The sequence below is a fragment of the Piliocolobus tephrosceles genome, chromosome 11 (genome assembly GCF_002776525.5).
Source record: "Piliocolobus tephrosceles isolate RC106 chromosome 11, ASM277652v3, whole genome shotgun sequence".
Lineage (NCBI taxonomy): Eukaryota > Metazoa > Chordata > Mammalia > Primates > Cercopithecidae > Piliocolobus > Piliocolobus tephrosceles.
In genome coordinates, this window is record NC_045444.1 from 45,554,021 (window position 1) to 45,579,950 (window position 25,930).

The 25,930-nt window shown below is 39.1% G+C and overlaps 1 protein-coding gene across 2 annotated transcripts in view; it reads right to left on the minus strand.

Moving 5' to 3' along the window:
• LY75 (lymphocyte antigen 75) overlaps window positions 1–25,930 on the minus strand; it is a 96,554-nt gene that overhangs the window by 7,852 nt on the left and 62,772 nt on the right. For both annotated transcript variants that reach the window (XM_023217376.3, XM_023217375.2), the window contains 6 exons: window positions 24,470–24,635; window positions 22,710–22,877; window positions 20,435–20,551; window positions 8,247–8,441; window positions 5,347–5,573; window positions 3,937–4,105 (listed from right to left, as the gene is read on the minus strand). In XM_023217376.3, coding sequence (XP_023073144.2) covers window positions 3,937–4,105; window positions 5,347–5,573; window positions 8,247–8,441; window positions 20,435–20,551; window positions 22,710–22,877; window positions 24,470–24,635 — 1,042 coding nt within the window. The remainder of the gene's footprint in view (window positions 1–3,936; window positions 4,106–5,346; window positions 5,574–8,246; window positions 8,442–20,434; window positions 20,552–22,709; window positions 22,878–24,469; window positions 24,636–25,930) is intronic.

Below are 25,930 nucleotides of genomic sequence, written 5' to 3' on the forward strand. Positions count from 1 at the left end.
GGCTAGTTTTTTTGTATTTTTTAGTAGAGACGGGGTTTCACTGTGTTAGCCAGGATGGTCTCGATCTCCTGACCTCGTGATCCACCCGTCTCGGCCTCCCAAAGTGCTGGGATTACAGGCTTGAGCCACCGCGCCCAGCCTAATTTTTGTATTTTTTAGTAGAGATGGGGTTTCACCATGTTGGCCAGGATGGTCTCGATCTCTTGACCTTGTGATCCACCCACCTTAGCCTCCCAAAGTGCTGGGATTACAGGCGTGAGCCACCCTGCGCCCCGTCTAAATACATACATATTTTAATTAAATTTTTGGAATACCGTTTTAAAAACGTAGATGATAGAAGCAGAAAATGCCTTAGCTTTCTAAGACTGATTTGGTCTAAAGTAAAAACAATGAGAAAGATAGACTAGAAAAAGAAGTAAAGACAGACCAAGCAGACCTGAAACTACTCTGAAATAATAATTAAAATTATTTCTTTCTTTGGATTCCTTTGTTTATTTATTTATTTTTTAGTAGAGACGAAGTTTCACCATGTTGGCCAGGCTGGTCTCAAACTCCTCACCTCAAGTGATTCGCTCACCTCAAGTGATTTGCCCTCCTCAGGCTGCCAAAGTGCTGGGGTTACAGGCATGAGCCACCGTGCTTAGCCCCTTGGATTCCTTTTTATTTTGATAATCGAAATAAATCTAGTTTTACTTAGTCATAAAGGAACTATTTTTAAAAAATATTTTTTAAAAATTGCTAATTTGTTTTACAAAGCATAATACATCAGCACCACAACATCACTCAAACAAAAAAAGACTAGGAGTGGCTTCTTAGCTCTTAAAAATGCCCCTGGTTTCCATTTAAATTGATTTTTAATTGTGCTGAGTAACAGAAGCAGCCCGGTGAATGCAGCTTTTGCCCCTTAACACCTGTTTTTAATTCCAACAGACGAGCATATGAAAACTGGAGAGTAAATTGTCAATGTCGTATTAGTGAGGTACAGATTATCGGAATCAAATATCTGACCTGGTACCAGTCAGTAATCTCAAACCAGACTATTGCTTTGTGATGTATTCTGTATGATCTGTATGTCGTTCAGTAAGTAAAGGCTTTTCCTGTTTTTTTCTCCAAATCTCTGCTTGGCAGAGTTCTTATTTGTGGTCTCTGTGATTAGAGAAGGATGGCGGCTGCTGTTTCTTTCATCATCAAGAGACTCGTTAGTGGCCCTTGGTTCCTTCTGCTGCTTCTCTATCTTCTGTTAGAAACCAGACTTGATCTTTTTGAACTTCGGTTATTTGATTGGCGTTTACCTCCAATTCTTCTCACTAATGCTACCAATTTGAGTACTAAGTCTTCAGTTCAGCAGTTGGACTCCTGGGTAATTTTCCCAGTTGCTGCAGATCAAAATACATTTGCCAAATTCATCTATACAATCTACGGAACTTCTCACAACTCCTCATTAATGCTGCTGTTGAAAAGAAATGTTACTAGTAAGTTCTTGTTTGATATTTTCTATTCTGATGAAAATGGGCAAAGGTATATTGCTGATTACTTAGTGTTGCACTGGGCTCAATTGTTAATGCAAAACTTCTTGAACATTGGCTATCAAGGCATCATTAGGATAGGGAACTTTTCTGAAGGGTTTGACTCTTTTTTTAAAAAAATTATTTCTCGCACTGGCAACATAAGGAAATGCCTTATCTTTGGTCTATTTGTTTCTAGTATAGTCTGCAACTGGGGTCTCTTAGATGGCATACATTTTTTTTCTTCCTGTTCTTCATGAAGTTTTGCTTCCAACTCTTTGTTTTTTTTTTTTTTTGGAAGGGCCTGCATTGTGGTAAGTGTGTTATATTCCTGTTCAAGAAGATCCATTTTTTTAAACTGTGGTAAAATACACATAACATAAAATTTATCATCTTAACCATTTTGGTTTTGTTTTGGTTTTAGAGACAGGGTCTTATTCTGTCACCTAGGTTGGAATGCAGTAGTGCAATCACAGCTCACTGCAGTCTCAAACTCTTGGGTGCAATAGATTCTCCTGCCTCAGTTTCCCAAGTAGCTGGGATTACAGGCATGCACTACTGAGTCCAGCTAATTTTTAAATTTTTTGTAGAGACGGAGTCTCATTCTGTTGCCCAGGCAGGTCTTGAACTCCTGGGCTCAAGCCATCCACCTGTCTCAGCCCCCCAAAGTGCTGAGACTACAAGCATGAACCACCACATCTGGCCTTAACCATTTTTAAGTGTACAGTCCCGTGGCACTAAATGCATTCACTCTGTTGTACAACTATCACCACCATCCATCTCTAAAACTTTTTTATCTTGCAAAATTGAAACTCTATACCCACTAAACAATAACTCCCCATATTCTCCTCCATCTTGTCCCTGGTAACTGCCATTCTACTTCCTGTCTCTATGAATTTGAGAACTCTGGGTACTACCTCATATAAACGGAATCATAGAGTATTTGTCTTTTTGTGACTGGCTTATTTCACTTAGCATACTGCCTTCAAGGTTCATCTGTGTTGCAGCACGCATCAGAACTTCCTTCTTTTTTAAGGCTTCTTACCCATTTGTCCATCCATGGACACTTGGGGTGCTTGCATCTTTGGCTATTATGAATTATGCTACTATGACATGGTTGGACAAACACCTGTTTGAATCCCTGCTTTCAGGTGTTTTGAGTATATACCTGAAGTGCTGGATCACATAGTAATCTTATGTATATGTTTTTGAGGAATTGCCACACCATTTTGCACAGTGGTTACACGGTTTTATATTCCTACCAGCAATGCATAAGGGTTCCATTTTCTCCACATCCTCACTAATGCTTGTTATTCTCTGGTTTCTTTGAAGATCCAGTTTTTAAAGTTAGCTCTTGTATTAGTTTCCTTGGGCTGCCATAATAAATTCCACAAAATTGGTAGCTTAAAACAACAGAAATGTATACTCTCACAGTTCTGGAGGCTAGAAGTCTGAATTGAAGGGGTTGTTAGGATTGGTTCTCATTGGAGGCTCTAATGGGGAATCTGTCTCGTGCCTCCCTCTCATCTTCTGGTGGTTGCCGACAATCCTCAGCTTATCACTCTGTCACTGCAATCTCAGTCTTTGTCATCACGTGGCCTTCTTCCCTCTGTTGCGTCTGTATCTCCCTCTTATAAGGACACTAGTCATTGGATTTAGGGCCCACCATAATCCAGTATGTCCTCATCTCAACTACCTAGATCTGTAAAGACTCTATTTCTCAATAAAGTGACAGTCTAAGGTTCTGACTGGACAGCAATCTTTGGGGAGGAGGCACTATTCAACCTGGCAGAGCACAGAACTTATGTCTGGTCATCTTATCATTCTCTATCCCATAAAGTCTGTTTCTCTATTTCTGCATGCCTTATTTCTCATGTATTCCAATTGTTTTTCTAAAAAGTTACATTTGTTTTCTGTGCCTTCCCACTCAGGAGGCTGAGGTGGGAAGACTGCTTGAGCCCAGGAGGTCAAGGCTGTAGTGAGCCATGTTCATGCCACTGCACTCCAGCCTGGGCAACAGAGCAAAAAACACTGTTAAAAAAAAAAAAAAAAAAAAAAAAAAAAAAAAAAAAAAAAAAAAAAAAGAAAGAAAAGATAAGAACCTTTAATATGATAAATTACATGAGGTGTTTCCCAAATTTATATGTGTGGGACCCTTTTTTGAAATAAGCATCTCAGCCTTTGTAAAACATTGCTAAGTGAAATTAGAATTCACAAATTCTAGGGTAGAATTTACCTGGTGACAGAACAAATTTGGGAACAAATTCTCTGAGTGCTTATACTGTATTTGTTTCCATTTACAAAGTATCAAAATCATTTTCATATAATTTGTGAATAAATCTTTAAATAAAAATTCCATTGAGCATTTAATTATGTGCACAAATTATGTCACATTTTAGTAAATGTACTGTTACTGAAATTCAAGTCTTACATTTTGTAGGTTTATAACAAATAGCACCATCCTTAACAGAGTTGCATTTTTCATGTTTCCAAGTTCCTTTTGGGTCCAAGAGGACACAATTTCCAGGAGATGTTTGGCCTTTCCATGGAATGTAGTCAAATATACTACCATCAGACCATTCAAAACTTGATTCACTTCCCTGTTGTAAGAATAATACAGATAATCTGAACCCAGATGTATGACTTTAAAAAGAATACAAAGAACAACATATATACTTCAAGAAATATTATAATGGAATATTAATTATTTGCTTCCAGTATTGTAGGTCTGAACCTACTATTATTGTAGGTCTGACTGACTTCTGATGCATTGATTCGGGACATTTGCTCTGGCACAGTTTATGGAGGACTTTAAACTTAGAGACAGAGTTATTATACCTGGTTTTTAGATTTTTTTAAAGGATGAGTTTACATAGCACTTGAAATTAAACAATATGCAAATGGCTTCCATTTGTCACAATGACAAATTTATAATCCCAACCTTCATATTGTTCTGAATATTGTTTTCTATGTTATATAGTTTTGTGTTTTGTGTCTCTGGCTACATTTTTCACACTACAGAGGACACCAAGCAGTAGGGAGCTAGAAAAGAGAAACACTTCCCAAGAAACTCAAAATGGGAAGACTATTTTTGAGTTTTCCTTGAATTTATCTTAACTTGCCATCCTTTTAAAAAAATTTGCCCTAAATTTTGTTCTAAAGATTATTTAAATTAGAACTACAACTCTAGTCTCAATAGATAACCATTTTTTGTATACAAGACTTTATTGTAAGTACATAAATGATTAAATAATACGATTCAAATAGTGGCACAGATGTGTTTACTAGCAGAATTAATCTTAAGTAGTGTAATTTTCTAGAGGAAAAGTAGGAAGAAAGTATACATTTATTAGTCCTAACCATGTGGAGAATTTTAGATGGTAACTTGTATAAACTTTTGTGTTAAAGTCGCAATTAAATTATTATTACCCTGATTTTCTGCATGAGGAAATAAGGTTGCAAAGGCTAAATAACTTGCTCATGATCACCCAGCATATAAATGGAAGATCCGCTACTGGTACTGAAACTCAGGGTTTTCTGATTCTATGCTATTTCATTTTTACCAGCTTTCCAATTTGTCTGTCCCAACTAGGCTATAGAGGTGTTGTTGAGATATTCATCCACTGGGCCCTTGGGATGGCCTGAGCATTTGCCCTAGTGCATTCTACAACAAAATTTTCTATTTGTTCTGTGTTGTAAAAGGTAAGAAAGCACCATGCTATGCAAACGGAGTCCCAGTACTTCATCCAATGTTGTACTTTGTATTAATACTTTACATTCAAATTTCTAACCCTCAAAATAACACATTTGAAAAGTTTCTGGAAAGCAAAGCAAGACTTACATCATGACTTGAGAGCCCAACCCATAGTGGAAATCCATCACGTTTTACAATATCTTCCAGAAAGAGCTGGCCATTTTGGTCGTGAACGCTTGCCAAGTGACCTCCACTTTGAGAACACATGTTTAACGCTTCATACCATGTTACCTTTTTTTGAATAACACTGTAAATACCATCTTCATATGGCATAAACTGTGGCAATGTAGTATTATATTCTTCTTTGTAGTCAACTATAATAATTAAAAGCACTAGTGATTAAAATTTAAATTATTTCAAATATACCTTTTGGATGAGACAACATGCAATCATTTGAAAAGTTAAATAAAATTGGGTTTCTTATTAATGAGGGAGGTCAAATGCATGTTTTATTTTTCTTACTGCTATGACACATATCTTAGGCTCTTAAAGTTCTCTGGTTGATATTTTTAAAAGGCATAAACATTTTCTTTCATTTAAGAAGCTTATATATTAGTTGGAGACAGAAACAATGGCTGAAATGATGGCAAAACTATTAACCAGTAGGAACCGTGAAATTGGTAGAGATTCATTTGAATGAGAGGAGTCAGGAAGACCGCTTGATAAACCAGGTCTCAAGGGTTAGGTGAAATTAAGACTAAAAAGAAATAAGGTAACCAGAAAGTAAGGAAGTGCTTAAAACAAACACAAACAACAAAGCCACGATGATGAGGTTATTTCAAGGGACATGGGAGCCAAGTGAAAGAGCTACCAAAGGCCAAAGCGGAAAGACTTGAGCAAAATATTACAGAATGCAGTATGTTAGATTATAACCCAAAGTATAAAATAAATAACCATGAACCTATACCAGGTCTAGAGGATTGGAGGAAATTAAGAACAAAAAGGAGGATAAAGTATGGAAACGCTACAAACTAACAAATAACAAAAAACCCACAATGATGAGGGTATAAATAAATGACTGAATAAATTTAAAAATTGGGGCCAGGTGCAGTGGCTCATGCCTATAATCCCAGCATTTTGGGAGGCCAAGGAGGGTGGATTACCTGAGGTCAGGAATTCAAGACCAGCCTGGCAAACATGGTGAAACCCCGTCTCTACCAAAAATACAAAAAATTAGCCAGGCATGGTGGCACGTGCCTGTAATCCAGGTACTTGGGAGGCTGAGGAAAGAGAATTGCTGGAACCTGGGAGGCAGAGGTTGCAGTGAACTGAGATGGCACCACTGCACTCCAGCCTGGGTGACAGAGCAAGACTCCGTCTCAAAAAAATAAAAAATAAAATAAAATAAAAATTGGAGAAAATAGACAAATACCCTGTGCAGAAGAATTTCAAGTAATTTATATAGATACTCCCCTCATAGGAAGGTGGAGGATAACTTTCTACCCTGTTAAGTGTAGACTCTACATAGTGACTTCCTTAGAAAGAGGACAGTTATGGAAAGGAGGAAAAGGGGTAACTTTGCAGCAGAGAACCTAAGAAACACTACCTTGGGCCAGGTGGCCAGTGATAAGTCATATGAACAGTACATGGTGTCCATGTGAAGTGAGAATGCTCCCTTACATTTTTGGTCTTCCCCCAGAAACTTATAACCCCAGTTTAATCATGAGAAAAATATCCGCCAACCCAAACTGAGGGACATTCTACCAAATACATGACCAGTGTTCCTCAAAACTGTTAAGGCCATCAAAAATAAGAAAAGTCTGAGAAACCACCCAGCCAAGAGTAGCCTAAGGAGGCAGGAGTACTAAAGGTAAGGTGGGGTCCTGGATGGGATCCTGGAAAGAAAAAGTATGTTAAATAAAAACTACGGAAATTTGAATAATGTGTGGACTTTAGTTAATAATAATAATAATGATCAATATTGGTTTATTAGTTGTGACAAATGTGCCATACTAAAGTAATATGTCAACAGTAGGGGAAATTGTAGGATAGATGGGAACGCTCTGTACTATCTTTGCAACTTTTCTGTAACTCTAAAGCTATCCTAAAATGAAAAGTTTATTAAAGATGTAAAAAAATAAAGAAAGAAAGAAGTTGCAAAACTTCTTGGCAGGAGGAAAACACAAAGGTGTAAGTATGAGGATGGGCATACCCTGTGCCTGGGACAATGAAGAGACCAGCTTGATTGAGAAAAAGATGTTTTGCTGAACAAGAATGGGGAAAAACAGGGAACTGGGAGAAGGCCTAGAAATTGGGGATAGAGACTAGTTTCTAAAATGTCTCAAAAGTTTACACCGACTCAAAGTAGGTTAGAATAAGGAATCCCTGGAGGTTGCTGGTGGACACGGTCTTGGGAAGTGACTGCGGTGCTGTGAAGTGAGCCGACTAGCCAGCACGCCACCATTACGGGCTCCCACTGAGCAGGGAGCTTAGGGCACAGTGGGAGTAATGAGAGTTTTAGGGCACAGTGGTAATAGTTAACAGTTTTTAAGCTGTGAAAAAATTAAAACTAACATATATTTAAAAATAGATTTATTTAAAAATTAGGCAAGGTTGAGAGACATTCACTTTGCACAGAATGTCAAAACTCTTCCCCTAAACACTTTATTTATACAAACCCTACGCATTTTTCAAACCCCAACCAAGTTTCACCTCTTCTTGAAGCCTTTCCTTTTTTCTGTCATTCCCCTTTCCAATGTATCAGTTTTGACTTCCCCACAATTTAAGCCTGTATCAATTAATCTAAGGCTAATTTACATTAAACAATAATAAGGAATTTAATGCTATCTCCACAACTACATTTTACTCCTTAGGGTCAAAACCTTGACAGCAGGGCCCGTGTCTTTTCCTTCCTCGTTAACCTCTGGAACACCTCGCACAGGACTGAACACAGAGGAAGCATTTGATTGTATGATTCCCGCTAGTGGAACTAATAGCCTTATATTCTTCCCCTGGAGCGAGAGAAAACTCTGTATTACTATACTTACCCATTTCAATTTTACAAGCAAGAATGCTGTGCTGGTGAAAATAAAGTGTTTCTTCAATAACATTAAAGGTTTTAATATCCCAGAAGCCATCAGTACTTAAACCAGCCAAAAACTTCTCATTTTTTATAGTTGGTCTTCCTGCTCTCCAATGTGTATATGACAGTGGGGTCTTATCAAACCACATAAGAGAATTATCTAGAGAAGAAACATTGTTTTCCTATGTTTAGAGATTAAATCAAGACTTGAATTACAGTTATATAATAGTTAAGATTTCAAACTTGACTGATTTTCTCTTTTCCCAACCTTCTAAAAGTTTGTATGATTATGTATAACCCTTTAAGATATTTTCTGATTATAACAGTAAATCATGCTCATTTTTAATTTGAATATAAATGCAAACTACAAATATTGACCTATATTTCCACCATCCTTCAGTAATAACATTTCATTTTTGTCATCAAATATTATTTTCCAGAAGTCATTATATGAAAAAGATACTTGCATATGCATGTTTATAGCAGCACAATTCACGATAGCAAAAATATAGAACCAGCCCAAATGCCCATCAACCAACGAATGGATAAAGAAAATGTGGTAATGTGGTATATATGTACCATGGAATACGACTCAGCCATAAAAAGGAATGAAATAATGGCACTCACAGCAACCTGAATGGAAATGGAGGCCATTATTCTAAGTGAAGTAACTGAGGAATGGAAAATCAAACATTGTGTGTTCTCACCAAGTGGGAGCTAAGCTATGAGGATGCAAAGGCATAAAAATGATACAGTGGACTCTGTGGACTCAGGGGGAAGGACGGGAGGGGGTGAAGGATAAAAGATTACACACTAGGTACAGTGTACACTGCTTATGTGATGGGTACACCAAAATCTCAGAAATCAACACTGAAGAACTTATCTATGTAACCAGCCACCACCTGTTCCCCCAAAACCTATTGAAATAAAAAATATTTTATCTTACATATACATTTAATTGCAATGGAAATGAACATGACTATTTTATTATTTAAAACATGATTGATACATTATAAAAGTCGCCAAAGAAATCTCTTCTCTGGACATAAACTGTTAACAATTGTGCATACTTACAGTCAATTAATTTTTTTTTCTTTGAGATGGGGTCTCACTCTGTCACCCAGGCTGGAGCGCAGTGGCACAATCTCAGCTCACTGCAACCTCCACCTCCAGGGTTCAAGCAATTCTCTGCCTCAGTCTCCTGAGTAGCAGGGATTACAGATGCCCGCCACCACAGCTGGCTAACTTTTGTATTTTTTAGTAGAGATGGGGTTTCACCATCTTGGCCAGGCTGGTCTTGAATTCCTGACCTCATAATCCACCTGCCTTGGCCCCCCAAAGTGCTGCGATTATAGGCGTGAGCCACAGCACCTGGCCGGTCAATTGATTTTTAAGAAGGATGCCAAGACAATTCAGTATGAAAAAAATAGTCTTCTAAACTGGATATCCACAAGCAAAAAAAAAAAAAAAAAAAAAGGTTGGACCCCTTTCTTTCACCACACACAAAAATTAAAGTAGATCACAGACATATATATAAGAGCTACAACTATAAAACTTTTAGAAGAAAACACAGGAGGCCAGGCACCGTGGCTCACCCCTGTAATTGTAGCACTTTGGGAGGCTGAGGTGGGTAGATCACCTAAGGTCAGTAAACCAGCCTGGTCAACATAGTAAAACCCCATCTCTACTAAAAATACAAAAATTAGCTGGGCATGGTGGTGGGCGCCTGTAATCCCAGCTACTTGAGAGGCTGAGGCTGGAGAACTGCTTGAACCTAGGAGGTGGAGGTTGCAGTAAGCCAAGATCACGCCACTGCACCACTTCAGCTTTGGTGACAAGAGCAAAAGTCTGTCTCAAAAAAAATAAAGAAAACATAGGAGTAAGTCTTCATAACCTTGGGGTAAGCAAAGCCTTCTTACACATGCACAAATGACAAAAGAAAAACACTTTTGTGATGGATTGCTGGCAAGATGGCCAAATAGGAACAACTGCAGTCTGCACCTCCCAGCAAGATCGATGCAGAAGGCAGATGAATTCTGCATTCCCAACTGAGATACCGGGTTCATCTTACTGGGACTGGTTGGACAGTGGGTGCAGCCCATGGAGGGAGAGCCAAACCAGAGTGGGGCAACGCCTCACCTGGGAAGTGCAAGGGGTTGGGGAATTTTCTCCCCTACCCAAGGGAAGCCACGAGGGACTGGGCCTGAGGAACTCCGGCACAGATACCGCGCTTGTCCCACGGTCTTCATAACCGCAAACCAGGAGATTCCCTCTGGTGCCTACCCCACCAGGGTCCTGGGTTTCAAGCACAAAACTGGGCAGCCATTTGGGCAGACACCCAACTAGCTGCAGGAGTTCTGTTTTTCCCATACCCCAGTGGTGCCTGCAATGCCAGCAAGACAGAACTGTTCACCCCCCTGGAAAGGGGTGCTGAAGCCAGGGAGCCAACTGGTTTGGCTCGGTGGGTCCCACCCCTACAGAGCCCAGGAAACTAAGATCCACTGGCTTGAAATTCTCGCTGCCAGCACAGCAGCAGTCTGCGATTGACCTGGGACACTAGAGCTTGGTTGGGGGAGGGGCATCCGCCATTGCTGAGGCTTGAGTAGGCAGTTTTAGGCTCCTGGTGTAAACAAACCTGCTGGGAAGTTCGAACTGGGTGGAGCCCCCTGCAGCTCAGCAAGGCTGCTGTGGCCAGACTGCCAGATTTCTCCTCTCTGGGCAGGGTGTCTTTGAAAAAAAGGCAGCAGCCCCAGTCAGGGACTTATAGCAGACTTAAATGTCCCTGCCTGACGGCCCTGAAGAGAGCAGCGGACCTCCCAGCACAGCCTTCGAGCTCTGCTAAGGGTCAGACAGCCTCCTCAAGTGGGTCCCTGACCCCCGTGTATCCTGACTGGGAGATACTTCCCAGTAGGGGCTGACAAACACTTCATACAGGAGACCTCTGGCTGGCATCAGACAGGTGCCCCTCTGGGAACAAGCTTCCAGAAGAAAGAACAGGCAGCAATCTTTGCTGTTTTGCAGCCTCCACTGGTGATACCCAGGCAAACAGGGTCTGGAGTGGACATCCAGCAAACTCCAGCAGACTGGCAGCAGAGGGGCCTGTTAGAAGGACAACTAACAAAGAGAAATGAATAGCACGTCCATTCAAAGGCCCCATCCGAAGGTCACCAACATCAAAGACCGAAGGTAGATAAATCCACAAAGATGGGGAGGAACCAATGTAAAAAGGCTAAAATTCCAAAAACCAGAACGCTGCTTCTCCTCCAAAGGATCACAACTCTTCATCAGCAAGTGAAAAAAACTGGATGGAGAAAGAGTTTGACTAATTGACAGAAGTAGGCTTCAGAAGGTGGGTAATAACAAATTCCTTTGAGATAAAGGAGCATGTTCTAACTCAATGCAAGGAAGCTAAGAACCTTGAAAAATGTTAGATGAATTGCTAACTAGAATAACCTCTGTAGAGAAGAACATAAATGACCTGATGGAGCTGAAAAACACAGCACGAGAACTTCATGAAGCATACACAAGTATCAATAGCTGAATTGATCAAGTGAAAGAAAGGATATCAGAGATTGAAGATCAACTTAATGAAATAGAGAAGACAAGATTAAAGAAAAAAGAATAAAAAGGAATGAACAATGCCTCCAAGAAATATGGGACTATGTGAAAAGACCAAATCTACATTTGACTGGTGTACCTGAAAGTGACGGAGAGAATGGAACCACGTTGGAAAACAATGTTTAGGATATTATCCAGGAGAACGTCCCCAACCCAACAAGACAGGCTAACATTCAAATTCAGGAAATACAGAGAACATCACAAAGATACTCCTCGAGAGGAGCAACCCCAAGAGACATAATTGTCAGATTCACCAAGGTTGAAATGAAGGAAAAAATGTTAAGGGCAGCCAGAGAGAAAGGTCGGGTTACTCACAAAGGGAAGCCCATCAGACTAACAGTGGATCTCTCTGCAGAAACCCTACAAGCCAGAAGAGAGTGGGAGCCAATATTCAACATTCCTAAAGAAAAGAATTTTCAACCCACAATTTCATATCCAGCCAACTAAGCTTCATAAGTGAAGGAGAAATGAAATCCTTTACAGACAAGCAAATGCTGAGAGATTTTGTCACCACTTGGCCTGCCTTACAAGAGCTCCTGAAGGAAGCACTGAATATGGAAAGGAAAAACCAGTACCAGCCACTGCAATACATACCAAACTGTAAAGAACATTGATACTATGAAGAAACTGCATCAACTAACAGGCAAAACAACCAGCTAAAATCATAATGACAGGATCAAATTCACACATAACAATATTAACCTTAAATGTAAAGGGGCTAAATGCCCTCAGTTAAAAGACACAGACTGGCAAATTGGATAAAGAGTCAAGACCCATCAGTGTGCCATTGGATAAAGAGTCAAGACCCATCAGTTCAGGAGACCCATCTCATGGGCAAAGACACACATAGGCTCAAAATAAAGGGATGGAGGAATATTTACCAAGCAAATGGAAAGCAAAGAAAAGCTGGAGTTGCAATCCTAATCTCTGATAAAATAGACTTTAAACCAACAAAGATCAAAAGAGACAAAGAAGGCCATTACATAATGGTAAAAGGATCAATGCAGCAAGAAGAGCTAACCATCCTAAATATATATGCACCCTATACAGGAGCACCCAGCTTCATAAAGCAAGTTCATAGAGACCTACAAAGAGACTTGAGCTCCCACACAATAATAGTGGGAGATTTTAACACCCCACTGTCAATATTAGACAGATCAACGAGACAGGAAGTTAACGAGGATATTCAGGACTTGAATGCAGCTCTGGACCAAGCAGACCTAATAGCCATCTACAGAACTCTCCACCCCAAATCAACAGAATATACATTCTTCTCAGCACCTCATCACACTTTTTCTAAAATTGGCCACATAATTGGAAGTAAAACACTCCTCAGCAAAAGCAAAAAATAGAAACCATAACAGTCTCTCATACCACAGTGCAATCAAATTAGAACTCAGGATTAAGAAATTCACTCAGAACCACACAACTACATGGAAACTGAACAAATTGCTCCTGAATGACTATGGGGTAAATAACGAAATGAGGACAGAAATAAAGATGTTGTTTGAAACCAATGAGAATGAAGACACAACGTACCAGAATCTCTGGGACACATTTAAAGCAGTGTACAGAGGGAAATTTATAGCACTAAATGCCCACAAGAGAAAGCAGGAAAGATCTAAAATTAACACTCTAACATCAAAGTTAAAAGAAGTAGAGCAGCAACAGCAAACAAATTCAAAAGCTAGCAGAAGACAAGAAATAACTAAGAGCAGAGCAGAACTGAAGGAGACAGAGACATAAAAAACCCTTCAAAAAAATCAATGAATCCAGGAGCTGGCTTTTTGAAAAGATCAACAAAATAGACCACTAGCAAGACTAATAAAGAAGAAAAGAGGGAAGAATCAAATAGACGTAATAAAAAATGATAAAAGGGATATCACCACCGATGCCACAGAAATACAAACTACCACCAGAGAATACTTATAAATACCGCTACACAAATAAACTAGAAAACCTAGAAGAAATGGATAAATTCCTGGAGACATACACCCTCCCAAGACTAAACCAGGAAGAAATCGAATCCCTGAATAAACCAATAACAAGTTCTGAAATTGAGGCAGTAATAGCCTACCAACTGAAACAAGTCTACGACCAGGCAGATTCACAGCAGAATTCTACCAGAGGTACAAAGAGGAGCTGGTACCATTCCTTCTGAAACTATTCCAAACAATAGAAAGAGAGGGACTCCTCCTTAACTCATTTTATAAGGCCAGCTTCATCCTAATACCAAAACCTGTTAGAGACACAACAAAAAAAGAAAACTTCAGGACAACATCCCTGATGAACATCGATGCAAAAATCCTCAACAAAATGCTGCCAAACCGAACCCAGCAGCACATCAAAAAGCTTATCCACCAGGATCAAGTTGGCTTCATACCTGGTATGCAAGGCTGGTTCAACATATGCAAATCAATAAACATAATCCATCACATAAACAGAACCAATGACAAAAATTACATGATTACCTCAATAGTTGCAGTAAAGGCCTTTGACAAAATTCAACAGCCCTTCATGCTAAAACCTCTTAATAAACTAGGTATTGATGGGACGTATCTCAAAATAATTAGAGCTGTTCATGACAAGCCCACAGCCAATATCATACTGAATGGGCAAAAACTGGAAGCATTCCCTTTGAAAACTGGCACAAAATAAGGATGCCCTCTCTCACCACTCCTACTCAACATAGTACTGGAAGTTCTGGCCAGGGTAATCAGGCAAGAGAAAGAAACGAAGGGCATTCAAATAGGAAGAGAGGAAGTTAAATTGTCTCTGTTTGCAGATGACATGATTGTATATTTAGAAAACCCCATCACCTCAGCCCAATATCTCCTTAAGCTGATAAGCAACTTCAGCAAAGTCTCAAGATACAAAATCAGTGTGCAAAAATCACAAGCATTCTTGTACACCAATAACAGACAAACAGAGAGCCAAATCGTGAGTGAACTCCCATTCACAATTGCTACAAAGAGAATAAAATACCTAGGAATCCAACTTACAAGGGATGTGAAGGACCTCTTCAAGGAGAACTACAAACCACTGCTCAAGGAAATAAAAGAGGACACAAACAAATGGGAAAACATTCCATGCTCATGGATAGGAAGAATCAATATCACGAAAATGGCCATACTGCCCAAAGTAATTTATAGATTCAATGCTATCCCCATGAAGCCAGCACTGACTTTCTTCACAGAATTGGAAAAAACTACTTTAAACTTCATATGGAACCAAAAAAGAGCCTGCATAGCCAAGACAACCCTGGGCAAGAAGAACAAAGCTGCAGGCATCATGCTACCTGACTTCAAACTTACTACAAGGCTACAGTAACCAAAACAGCATGGTACTGGTACCAAAACAGATACATAGACCAATGGAACAGAACAGAGCCCTCAGAAATAACACCACACATCTACAACCATCTGATCTTTGACAAATCTGACACAAACAAGCAATGGGTAAAATATTCCCTATTTAATAAATGGTGTTGGGAAAACTGGCTAGCCATTCACAGAAAACTGAAACTGGACCCCCCTTCCTTACATCTTATACAAAAATCAATTCAAGATGGATCAAAGACTTAAATGTAAGACCTATGACCATAAAAATCCCAGAAGAAAACCTGGGCAATACCATTCAGGACATAGGCATGGGCAAAGACTTCATGACTAAAACACCAAAAGCAATGGCAACAAAAGCCAAAATTGACAAATGGGATCTAATTAAACTAAAGAGTTTCTGCATAGCAAAAGAAATTATCATCGGAGTGAACAGGCAACATACAAAATGAGAGAAAATTTTTGCAGTCTATCTATCTGACAAAGGGCTAATATCCAGAATCTGCAAGGAACTTCAACAAATTTACAAGAAAAGACAAACAACCCCATCAAAAAGTGGGCAAAGGATATGAACAGATACTTCTCAAGAGAAGACATTTATGCAGCCAACAGACACATGAAAAAATGCTCATCATCACTGGTCATTAGAGAAATGCAAATCAAAACCACAATGAGATACCATCTCATGCCAGTTAGAATGGCAATCATTAAAAAGTCAGGAAACAACAGGTGCTGGAGAGGATGTGCAGAAATAGGAACACTTTCACACTGTTGGTGGGAGTGTAAATTAGTTTAACCATTGTGGAAGACAGTGTGGCAATTCCTCAAGGATCTAGAACTAGAAATACCATTTGACCCAGCAATCCCATTACTGAGTATATACCCAAAGGATTATAAATCATTCCACTATAAAGATGTATATACACGTATGTTTATTGTGGCACTATTCACAATAGCAAAGACTTGTAACCAACCAAAAAGTCCATCACTGATAGACTGGATAAAGAAATATACATCATGGAATACTATGCAGCCATAAAAATGGATGAGTTCATGTCCTTTTCAGGGACATGGACGAAGCTAGAAACCATCAATCTCAGCAAACTAACACAGGAACAGAAAAGCAAACACCGCATGTTCTCACTCATAAGTTAGAGTTGAACAATGAGAACACATGGACATAGGGCCAGGGGGGAACATCACACACTGGGCCTGTCAGGGGGTGGGGGGTTGGGGAGGGATAACATTAGGAGAAATACTTAATGTAGGTGACATGTTGATAGATGCAGCAAACCACCATGGCACGTGTATACCTATGTAACAAAACTGCATGTTCTACATGTGTACCCCAAAACTTAAAGTACAATAAAAAAAGAAGAAAAAAAAAGAAAAACACTTTTGTGGTATAAGTCAAATCACGGGAGAAAATATTTGCAAATTATTTATTGGATAAAAGACTTATATCCAGAATATATAAAGAATTCTCACACCTCAATAAATAGACTCAATTTAAAAAATGAGCAAAAACTCTGAATAGGGATTTCCCCAAATGTGATATACAAATATCCAATAAGCACATGAAAAGATGCTTAATATCATTAGCCATTAGGGAAATGAAATTAAAATCCCAGTGAGATATCATTTCACACTCACTTGGATGGCTATAATGAAAAACACACAAACGTTGGCATCGATATGGAGAAATCAGTACTCTCATATACCGGGAATGGAAAATGGTATAGCTGGTTTGGAAAACAACCTGGTAGTTCTTCAAAGGGTTAAACAAAAGATGCAGCAATTCCATTCCTAGGGGTTTATCCAAGAGAAATGGAAACATATGTCCATGCAAAAGCTTGTATGTGAATGTTCAGAGAAGCATTATACATAATAAGTAAAAATGATTTAAAATCTAGGTTGTTTTACCTAAATGTCCATCAACTGATACACGGATAAATAAAATGTATTATATCCATAGAATGGAATTTTATTCAGTTATAAAAAGGAATAATGTACTGATACATGCTACAATATGGATAAACCTTGAAATCTTTATGCTAATGGAAAAAGTCAGTCACATGCAAAAACCACACATTGTATGATTTCATTTATATAAAATGTCCAGAATTTTACATTCAGGTAATCTGTAGAGATAGCAAGTAGATCAGTGGTTGCTGAGGACTGGGAGACAGGGAGGGGATGCTAATGGGTATTGTGTTTCTTTTTAGGCTAGTGATGGTTGCAATAAAGCTTAAAAACAGGGTACTAGGCCTATTACAATTATAAATTGGTATAAAGATTGATGCCATCACTACTTACACATATCCAATGTTGTCCTGGTTATTTCTGGTTTTCACTGATTACCACCTCCCAAGGCAAGACCCCTAAACATCTGCCTGCAGCAATGACACATTAGAAGCACTGCACACACGGTTTGGTTATTGTTTGCTGCTTTTTATCATCTCATGCCTACCAGTTCCTCTTCCCCTCTCCCAAACTTCAAAGTTATCAATTTTCTGACCAATATGATGTGCAATGGTAGATTTCTAAAGTTGCTTTAAGAAAAAGTCAACTTTTTTCACTTGGCTTAATGTGTCTCTCAGTGGAATACTGTGGCTTCTCAGAAATTTCTACTCATGGCCCTGCTATTGAAAAGTCAAAAATGTTTCAAAAAAACAAAATTCTTTGTGTAGGTGCCAAATACAATTAAATATTCTATAAGTATATCAACGTAACCAAAAACTGTGACTTACAGTGATTTCTATTCATGGCCCTGCTATTGAAAAGCCAAAACTGCTTTAAAAAACAGAATTGGCCGGGCGTGGTGGCTCAAGCCTGTAATCCCAGCACTTTGGGAGGCTGAGACGGGCGGATCACGAGGTCAGGAGATCGAGACCATCCTGGCTAACACGGTGAAACCCCGTCTCTACTAAAAAATACAAAAATCTAGCCGGGCGAGGTGGCGGGCGCCTGTAGTCCCAGCTACTCCGGAGGCTGAGGCAGGAGAATGGCGTGAACCCGGGAGGCGGAGCTTGCAGTGAGCTGAGATCCGGCCACTGCACTCCAGCCTGGGTGACAGAGCGAGACTCCGTCTCAACAACAACAAAAAAAAACAAAATAAAAAAATAAAAAACAGAATTCCTTGTATAGGGGCCAAATAAATTAAATATTTTATAAGTATATCAAAGTAACCCAAAACAGTAACTTACAGATGTAAATTAAGTCAGTAAGGATGAGATTCAAACCAAATTTGCCATTTGCCTGAAATGTCTTTCTATATGTATATGTCTGTATATTTTAATAGAAATTTTATTACTCAAACATTTTATAAAAGAAGATAAAACAAAACAATAAGGGAGTCTTCTGATCTAAATTTGCTTTTTCAGAATATATAACACATTTTCAGTTGTTTCTGATAATATAACTACAACGTATATCAAAGGGTACAATTTCAATCTCTGTCCTGGATGTGGTCTCCATTGCTCAATACAAGACCATTGTTTCTTCAGTCACTTTCAGGTGAAGCCTCAGAACTTTCCAGCTAGCTTCTCTCCATTTTAATTCAAGGGTAGTTAAGGGTCATTAGAGAAAAGGCTTGGGCCAACTAAGTCCTACTATGATGAACTTATCCTCACCTGGTAAACCAAGTCTTTATTGCTTGGTAGTTTAATTTTCATTAACCCTTCTGCAAACCATAAACATTTCAGGAAAACAGTGGTAACCCCAAGAAATAGAAGGGTTAGACAGCAAAGGAGAAGCCTATTTTTAAAACAGGCAGATTTGAATAATTTAGCTTCTTTTCCTTCCCTACCCCTGGTTATCATTGTCCTGTGCCCCTTATCAAACTCTCTTTAGAGTAAATGTATGCTTTTGATGCTCTATGGCCATGGAAAGGTTTTCCTAATTCCAAAATGTCTATGATTTTCAGGACATTTCTGAGCATCTTTCTAAATTGGTCTTGTTTCCTCTATATTGGACTCTGTTTTAAAAAAATTCATATCAATCATATTTTGAATTTGTGGTATTTAGTCCACATTCCAAATATTCGATCCCATTGTCAGAACATGTATCTCATTTTTCTTTTCATTTTTTACTTTTTTGAGATGGAGTCTTGAGTCTTGCTCTGTTGCCCTGGCTGAAGTGCAGTGGCATGATCTTGGCTCACTGCAACCTCTGCCTCCCAGGTTCAAGTGATTCTCCTGCCTCAGCTTCCCAAGTAGCTAGGCACATGTCACCACGCCTGGCTAATTTTTGTATTTTTAGTAGAGACGGTGGCAAACTCCTGACCTCTGGTGATCCACCCACCTCGGCCTCCCAAAGTGCTGGGATTACAGGCGTGAGGCATTACACCTGGCCATGTGTCTCATTTTTCTAACGCTTATCCTTATTGGGTTATAGCCAATATAACCCAAGTTAGGGTTATAAACCCAAAGGTGCAACACTAATAGAAGAGTGATTCTGTTCTCTGCTCATCTCACATAGTTAGTGGAAACATAAAGTAAGTATTGAAGATTTATATGGGATGGTGATCATTTTTAGTTAGTCTTGAGTTGCTGGATGGAAGAGTGATAAGTCTTGAATTGCTAGAGGAAAGAGTGATAAAAGAAAATTGATATGGTTTGGCTCTGTGTCCTCATCCAAATCTCATGTTGAATTATGATCTTCAGTGTTGGAGGAAGGGCCTGGTGGGAGGTGATTGGATCATGGAGGCAAATTTCCCCCTTGCTGTTCTCATGATAGTGAGTGAGCTCTCATGAGATCTGGTTGTTCAAAAGTGTGTAGCACCTCCTTCTTCACTCTCTGTCCTGCTCCATTATAGTAAAATCTGCTTGTTTCCCATTCGCCTCTGACAGGATTGTAAGTTTCCTGAGGCTGCCCAGCCATGCTTTCTGTACAGCCTGCGGAACTGTGACTCAAAGCTCTTTTCTTCATAAATTACCCAGTTTCAGGTAGTTCTTTATAGGAGTGTGGGAACAAACTAATTCAGAAAATTATTTTCCGCCATTTAACTTTAAACTCAAAGATAAAGGTATGTTAACGGCAGAGCAGAGACACAAAAACTGTCTTGGTAAGTTCTGTTAAGTATGTAATTATACTTTCATGTATTGATAGACATGTACTTTGAAGAACTACAGCTTGATAATTATGTTATAATGAAGTACAAAAACAAATAGAGAAAACTGGCAGATTTACAACTTACTTTCATAAGTTATTCCTAACATGACCCATGAAGCCATATAATTGAAGTAGAGAAGTTGCTCAAGAACAAAGTTATTCTCCTTTTCATCTCGAATGCTCAGAATTTGTGATTTTGGATCTGTTAAATAAAAAATAATCAATAATTTTAATAATTACTTATCTAGAACACTTTGATAGGTTTAAAACATTTCAATTCTCACTTTAATATACTTCAAAACTTAAACAATATTGGACAATTAGAAAGATATGTAAAATAAAATTATGCCATTATACTAACAGGTTAAGGAGTTTTCAAATGTTTGATGTTAAATTTGGTCTTATGAAAACTAGTAGCTGAGTAGAGAATTTAAAACATTGATTCACTTCACTTTCCCCTATTTAAAGGTAATTTTCAGTTGGTATAAATCCACCCATAGTAATGATAGACTGTCAAAGATTACTCTATAATAATTAAAACCTCTTAGATGAACCATAACAGGGGTCCCCAAGCCCCGGGCCACAGACTGGTACTGTTAGGAACCAGGCCTGTTAGGAACTGGGCCGTACAGCAGGAGGTGGGCAGCAGGCAAGCGAGCATCACCACTTGAGTTCTGCCTCCTGTTAGAGCAGAGTGGCATTAGATTGACAGAGGAGCACAAACCGTCTTGTGAACTTCGCATGCGAGGGATCTAGCTTGCACACTCCTTATGAGAATCTAACTAAGGTCTGATGATCTGAGGTGGAACAGTTTCATCCTGAAACCATCTACCCCTCCCTGTCAGTGCCAAAAAGGTTTGGGACTGCTGACCTATATGACAGATCTTCCTTTTCCTTAGTTATCAGTATGAGGGTTAAAAGGCTTAATATTTCCCAAAGGGTGTTCCTCACAAAATTAACAAGGAGGTTCCAGAAAAGATCTACATGGATTTTAAAAAAGTTTGCAAACATTGGTTTAAACACAGTTAAACTCATTTATTTATGCCAGTATTTCTTAAGGTATATGTTAATGTACATTTGTTAATGTCCAACAGGAAGCTATGGTGTCTAGTGTTTCTCAATCTTTTTCTTTTTTGTTAGTTATTTTTTTCAACCCTATTCTAAGGATTTTTTGCAGAACATCTCTCAAGACTAATGTTATATAGAGCATGCTTTGGGAAATAATGGTTTGATATTTTCTATAGCAACTTTCACTAAGTTCATTGCTCCATTGGTTCCAACAGTTCCATCATTCGGAAGTCACAAATCCTTAGTGGATATCATAGGAATTATTGAGAGCCGAAAGTGTGAAATGTGCACCTCTTTAAGCTTAGCTGCTGCTTTGTGGTGTGTCTAAGCTTTTGACTGCTCCAACTAACCTATTTTCACTTCCTCTCTTGTGTGCCATTTCTTTCCCCCTTCCTTTTTTTTGGAGATAGGGTCTCCTGTCATCCAGGCTGGAGTGCAGATGGTGCCATCACAGCTCACTGCAGCTTCAGCCTCTTGGGCTCAACCATCCTCCCTCCTTAGCCTCCCAAGTAGCTAGAACTATAGGCATGTGCCATCATGCTTTTAATTTTTTGCAGAGAAAAAGTCTCACTATGTTGCCCAGGCTGATCTTGAATGCCTGGCATCAAACAATCCTCCCACTTCAGCCTCCCAAAGAATTTGGATTACAGGCATGAGCCAATGTGCCTAGCCCATTTCTTTTCCTTTTAAAGGAGAACTCACCTTCCTTACAACCATAGACTAGTTCTTGAATGGATGAGTAAAGAAAGGAGTTATGCCTATACTTTCCATTTTAACTAACACAAATTTTAATACTTTGTCACTGATAATGTAGATATTAGGAGATGAATATTTTTGACATCTAGTTACCAGTGCTAATTAGAAATATTTATAACACAGAACTTTTTTTTTAATTAGCAAAATACAATAAGTAATGACAGTATAATATACTTGATATGGTTTGGCTGTGTCCCCATCCAAATCTCATGTTGAATTGCAGCTCCCATAATCCCCAAGTGTCATGGGAGGGACCCGGCGAACTGAATCATGAGGGTGGGTCTTTTCCGTGCTGTTCCCATGATAGTAAGTCTCACGAGATCTGATGGTTTAATAAAGGGCAGTTCCCCTGCACATGCTCTCTTGCCTGCTGCCATGTAAACATATCTTTGCTTCTCCTTCGCCTTCTGCCATGGTTGTGAGGCCTCCCCAGCCATGTGGAACTGTGAGGCCATTAAACCTCTTTTTCTTTATTAATTACCCAGTCTTGGGTATGTCCTTATAGCAATGTGAGAATGGACTAATATAATACTTACTCAGTTTCTGGCATTTAGAATGAACTTCATCCAGTGTTGTTGCCATATGCCTATTCTTTGTTATTATGAAATTGTAGCAACAGTTCTGAAATGGTATCCATGGAGTATTTAGAACAGGAGATGGACATTTAACACTGTCAACTGGTTTGACCTCTTTTTCAGTCTCATCTAGAAAAAGAGTTAATGGTAAGAATTCTAATTTGAGATATAAATGTTAAATCCTGTTTGCAGTCATTAGGCTTGATTTGTAGGAAATATTCAGGAAGCCAAGAAGTAATATCCCAGTGAAGCCTGTCTGTTTATACTCAGATACAGCACACAAAAAGCCAACTTTCTATAGGAAGGAAATTACTTGACACAATTTTCTTACCCCTGCTGTGGCATGGAAGAATGTAAAAAGTGAGGTGCTATTAGGTTAAATGCAATTTCTGTCTTCCTGCATTACCAAATGTCAAGTACAAGGGGCCACCCCTAGAGATACTGTACAAACATATTCATTATTAAAAGTCACCTAACTATAACTTTGAGAATTCATTTTCAAGTTTCTGTCTACGGATACTATTAATTTTAAAGGAACATTTAAATGAAACACTTGATGTTCTAAATAAGTTATTGCTTTAACCAAGTCAAACAGAAATAATATTTAAAATCTGACATCTACAGTATCTGATTATGATCTTTTTCCATTTTCTGAAAAGGCCATACATTCACAAAGATACAAATATAAACATAGTCCACTTAAATAAATTAAACTGATTTAATATGTGGCAGAGATCACTCAGTATCTCTCCTGGATCACAATAAGTCCCTCTGTCCATGAAGCAATGTCTTCTTTCTACCACAAACCCACAAATGTGACCTTGACAGTTGTAAAAATACTTTCCTCTGACTGGGCTAGAGATTGCACACCTGACTCAGGCTAAGTTCATGAGATTTTCTCTAAGGATTTACGAAGTGAAATTTAGAAATTGTCTCAACTCATCTCCAGTTACAGGTTCAGCTCTATCCCCATTTTGGAGATCCTGAATTTCCCCTTGTTTTAAGCTGGCTTGAGGTGGTTGCTGTTACTTACAAACAACTGAATCTTTTTTTTTTGAGACAGAGTCTCGTTTTGTTGCCCAGGCTGGAGTGCAGTGGTGCGATCTTGGCTCACTGAAACCTCTGCCCCTCCAGGTTTAAGCAATTCTCTGCCTCAGCCTCTGGAATAGCTGGGATTACAGGTGTGTGCCACCATGCCCGGCTAATTTTTTGTATCTTTAGTAGAGAGGGGGTTTCACTGTCTTGGCCAGGCTGATCTTGAACTCTTGACCTCGTGATCCACTCGCCTCGGCCTCCCAAAGTGCTGGGATTACAGGTGTGAGCCACCGCACCCGGCCACAACCAACTGAATCTTAAGAGTGACTCATAAAAATCATGTTAGTTGTGATACTATGAATCACAAAAGAATTCTCATAAGTGTAAGCTTTCTACAAGTATAAATGTATGCAGAAAGAGATAGAGTAACATTGGGACTTTAAAGTGTTAATCCCCATTGTCAGCTGACGTAAAAATAAAGCATGCCTAAAATAACCCATTAATAATAATATATTTAATATATAATTCTGCTTGAATACAAATTTTCACAAATGTTCCTATAAAAAGACATGACTATAATTTCTTCACAATTCCAAAACCAGATTTTACAAAACCACTCCTCAGAAATTTTACCACTTATGAGACTGTTAATAATTTAAGAATTAAAATATATGAAATTCACATACTTCCTGAATAGTAGCAAATAGCACCTGGTTGATTGTCATTGCAATCAGCTGTTTTCCAGAATCCATCAGTGTCTAATATTACACAGTCTTCAAGTTGCCCATTAGTTTCAGCCCAGCGACTAAAATGAAGACGTTTCCCATCTGACCAACCAAAGTTGAGTTCATCCTGTAAGGAGCAGAAATACATTTCAAGTGGCACTATTCATGTTATCCCTTTGTATTATTTTGACTCCCATGGTCAATCTAATGATTTTTATTTTTTTTATATTTAACACACATTTACTACATGACAAGCATTGTTCTAAATGCTTTATAAATATTGGCTTACTTAATCCTTGTAACAACCATATAAGGGAGGTGCTATTATTATCTCCATTTTAAAGACGAGGAAACTAAAGGTATGCAACTTTGCAAAGTCCCACGAATACAAACCACACTGCTGGGCCTCTCTGCCAGGCTGTCAGTCCCTACAGTCTACGTCCTAACCATTATGCTATGCTGTCTCACACATAATTGGATCCACTGGTTATCAGAAATCAGAAAACTAAAATGGGATGAGGATCACTATCGGCACTGATTAGATCAGAGACAACCTGGTGTAGTGGAAAGAATATGGGCTACAGAGCTAAGCCCACATGGTTTTGAATCCTGATTCAGTCACTTACTAGCTTTGGTGTGCCATGTCTCCAAATTTCCATCCCCCATCAATGAAACCAGTGTGACACTTAACTTTGTGGGGCTGGAATTAATGGGATAATGTGTAAAGTCTGCAACTTAGGGGCTAGCTGGCACACAGAGAGCTGGTGGTTCCCTTCCTCTGAAGTCATCAGGCACTGTGGATCTCACACCACTGTTTTCACACTTGTTGGGGAGGGAAGCTTCTTCATTCACTAGATTCTGTTGTGTGCTAGAAGTCTGTGAACATCTGCCTTTACACTCTCCCAAGGTCCTGACCACCCATCTAGGTACAGGAGACGGACTGTGGGGTACAGGCCTATCTGAGCTTCCCCATGGTGCTGCCAGAGCACCGGGCCTTACATACCCACTGCTGAGTCTGGTGCTGGCCTAACAGACCCACTGAGCTAAGCTTTCCTGAGTCCCAAGACAATCTACATCACTAGTTTATTTGAAATATTGAACGAAGCCACACTTAGTGAATCATAAACAGCAATACAGTCAAGCTTCAACACCACTGGCTGCTTCATTCTGAAATGTTCATGACCAGAGTTCCAGCTGTAATCCTAGCCCCTAACCCTAACCCAGTCAGGGCCTAAGCCACTGTGGCCTCCAGTGTGGAGGCCGCGCGACTTTGCCTGCACTCATCCATACTGCCCTGCATTTCTTCCCCTTTGAGGCACTCCCCACCTAACCCTGTCCCTGATCCTTTGGAATTTCCATTCCATCTAAATAAATCATCCCACACCTTTTATCTTTTCACTGAATACAAAATATTAAGACTAT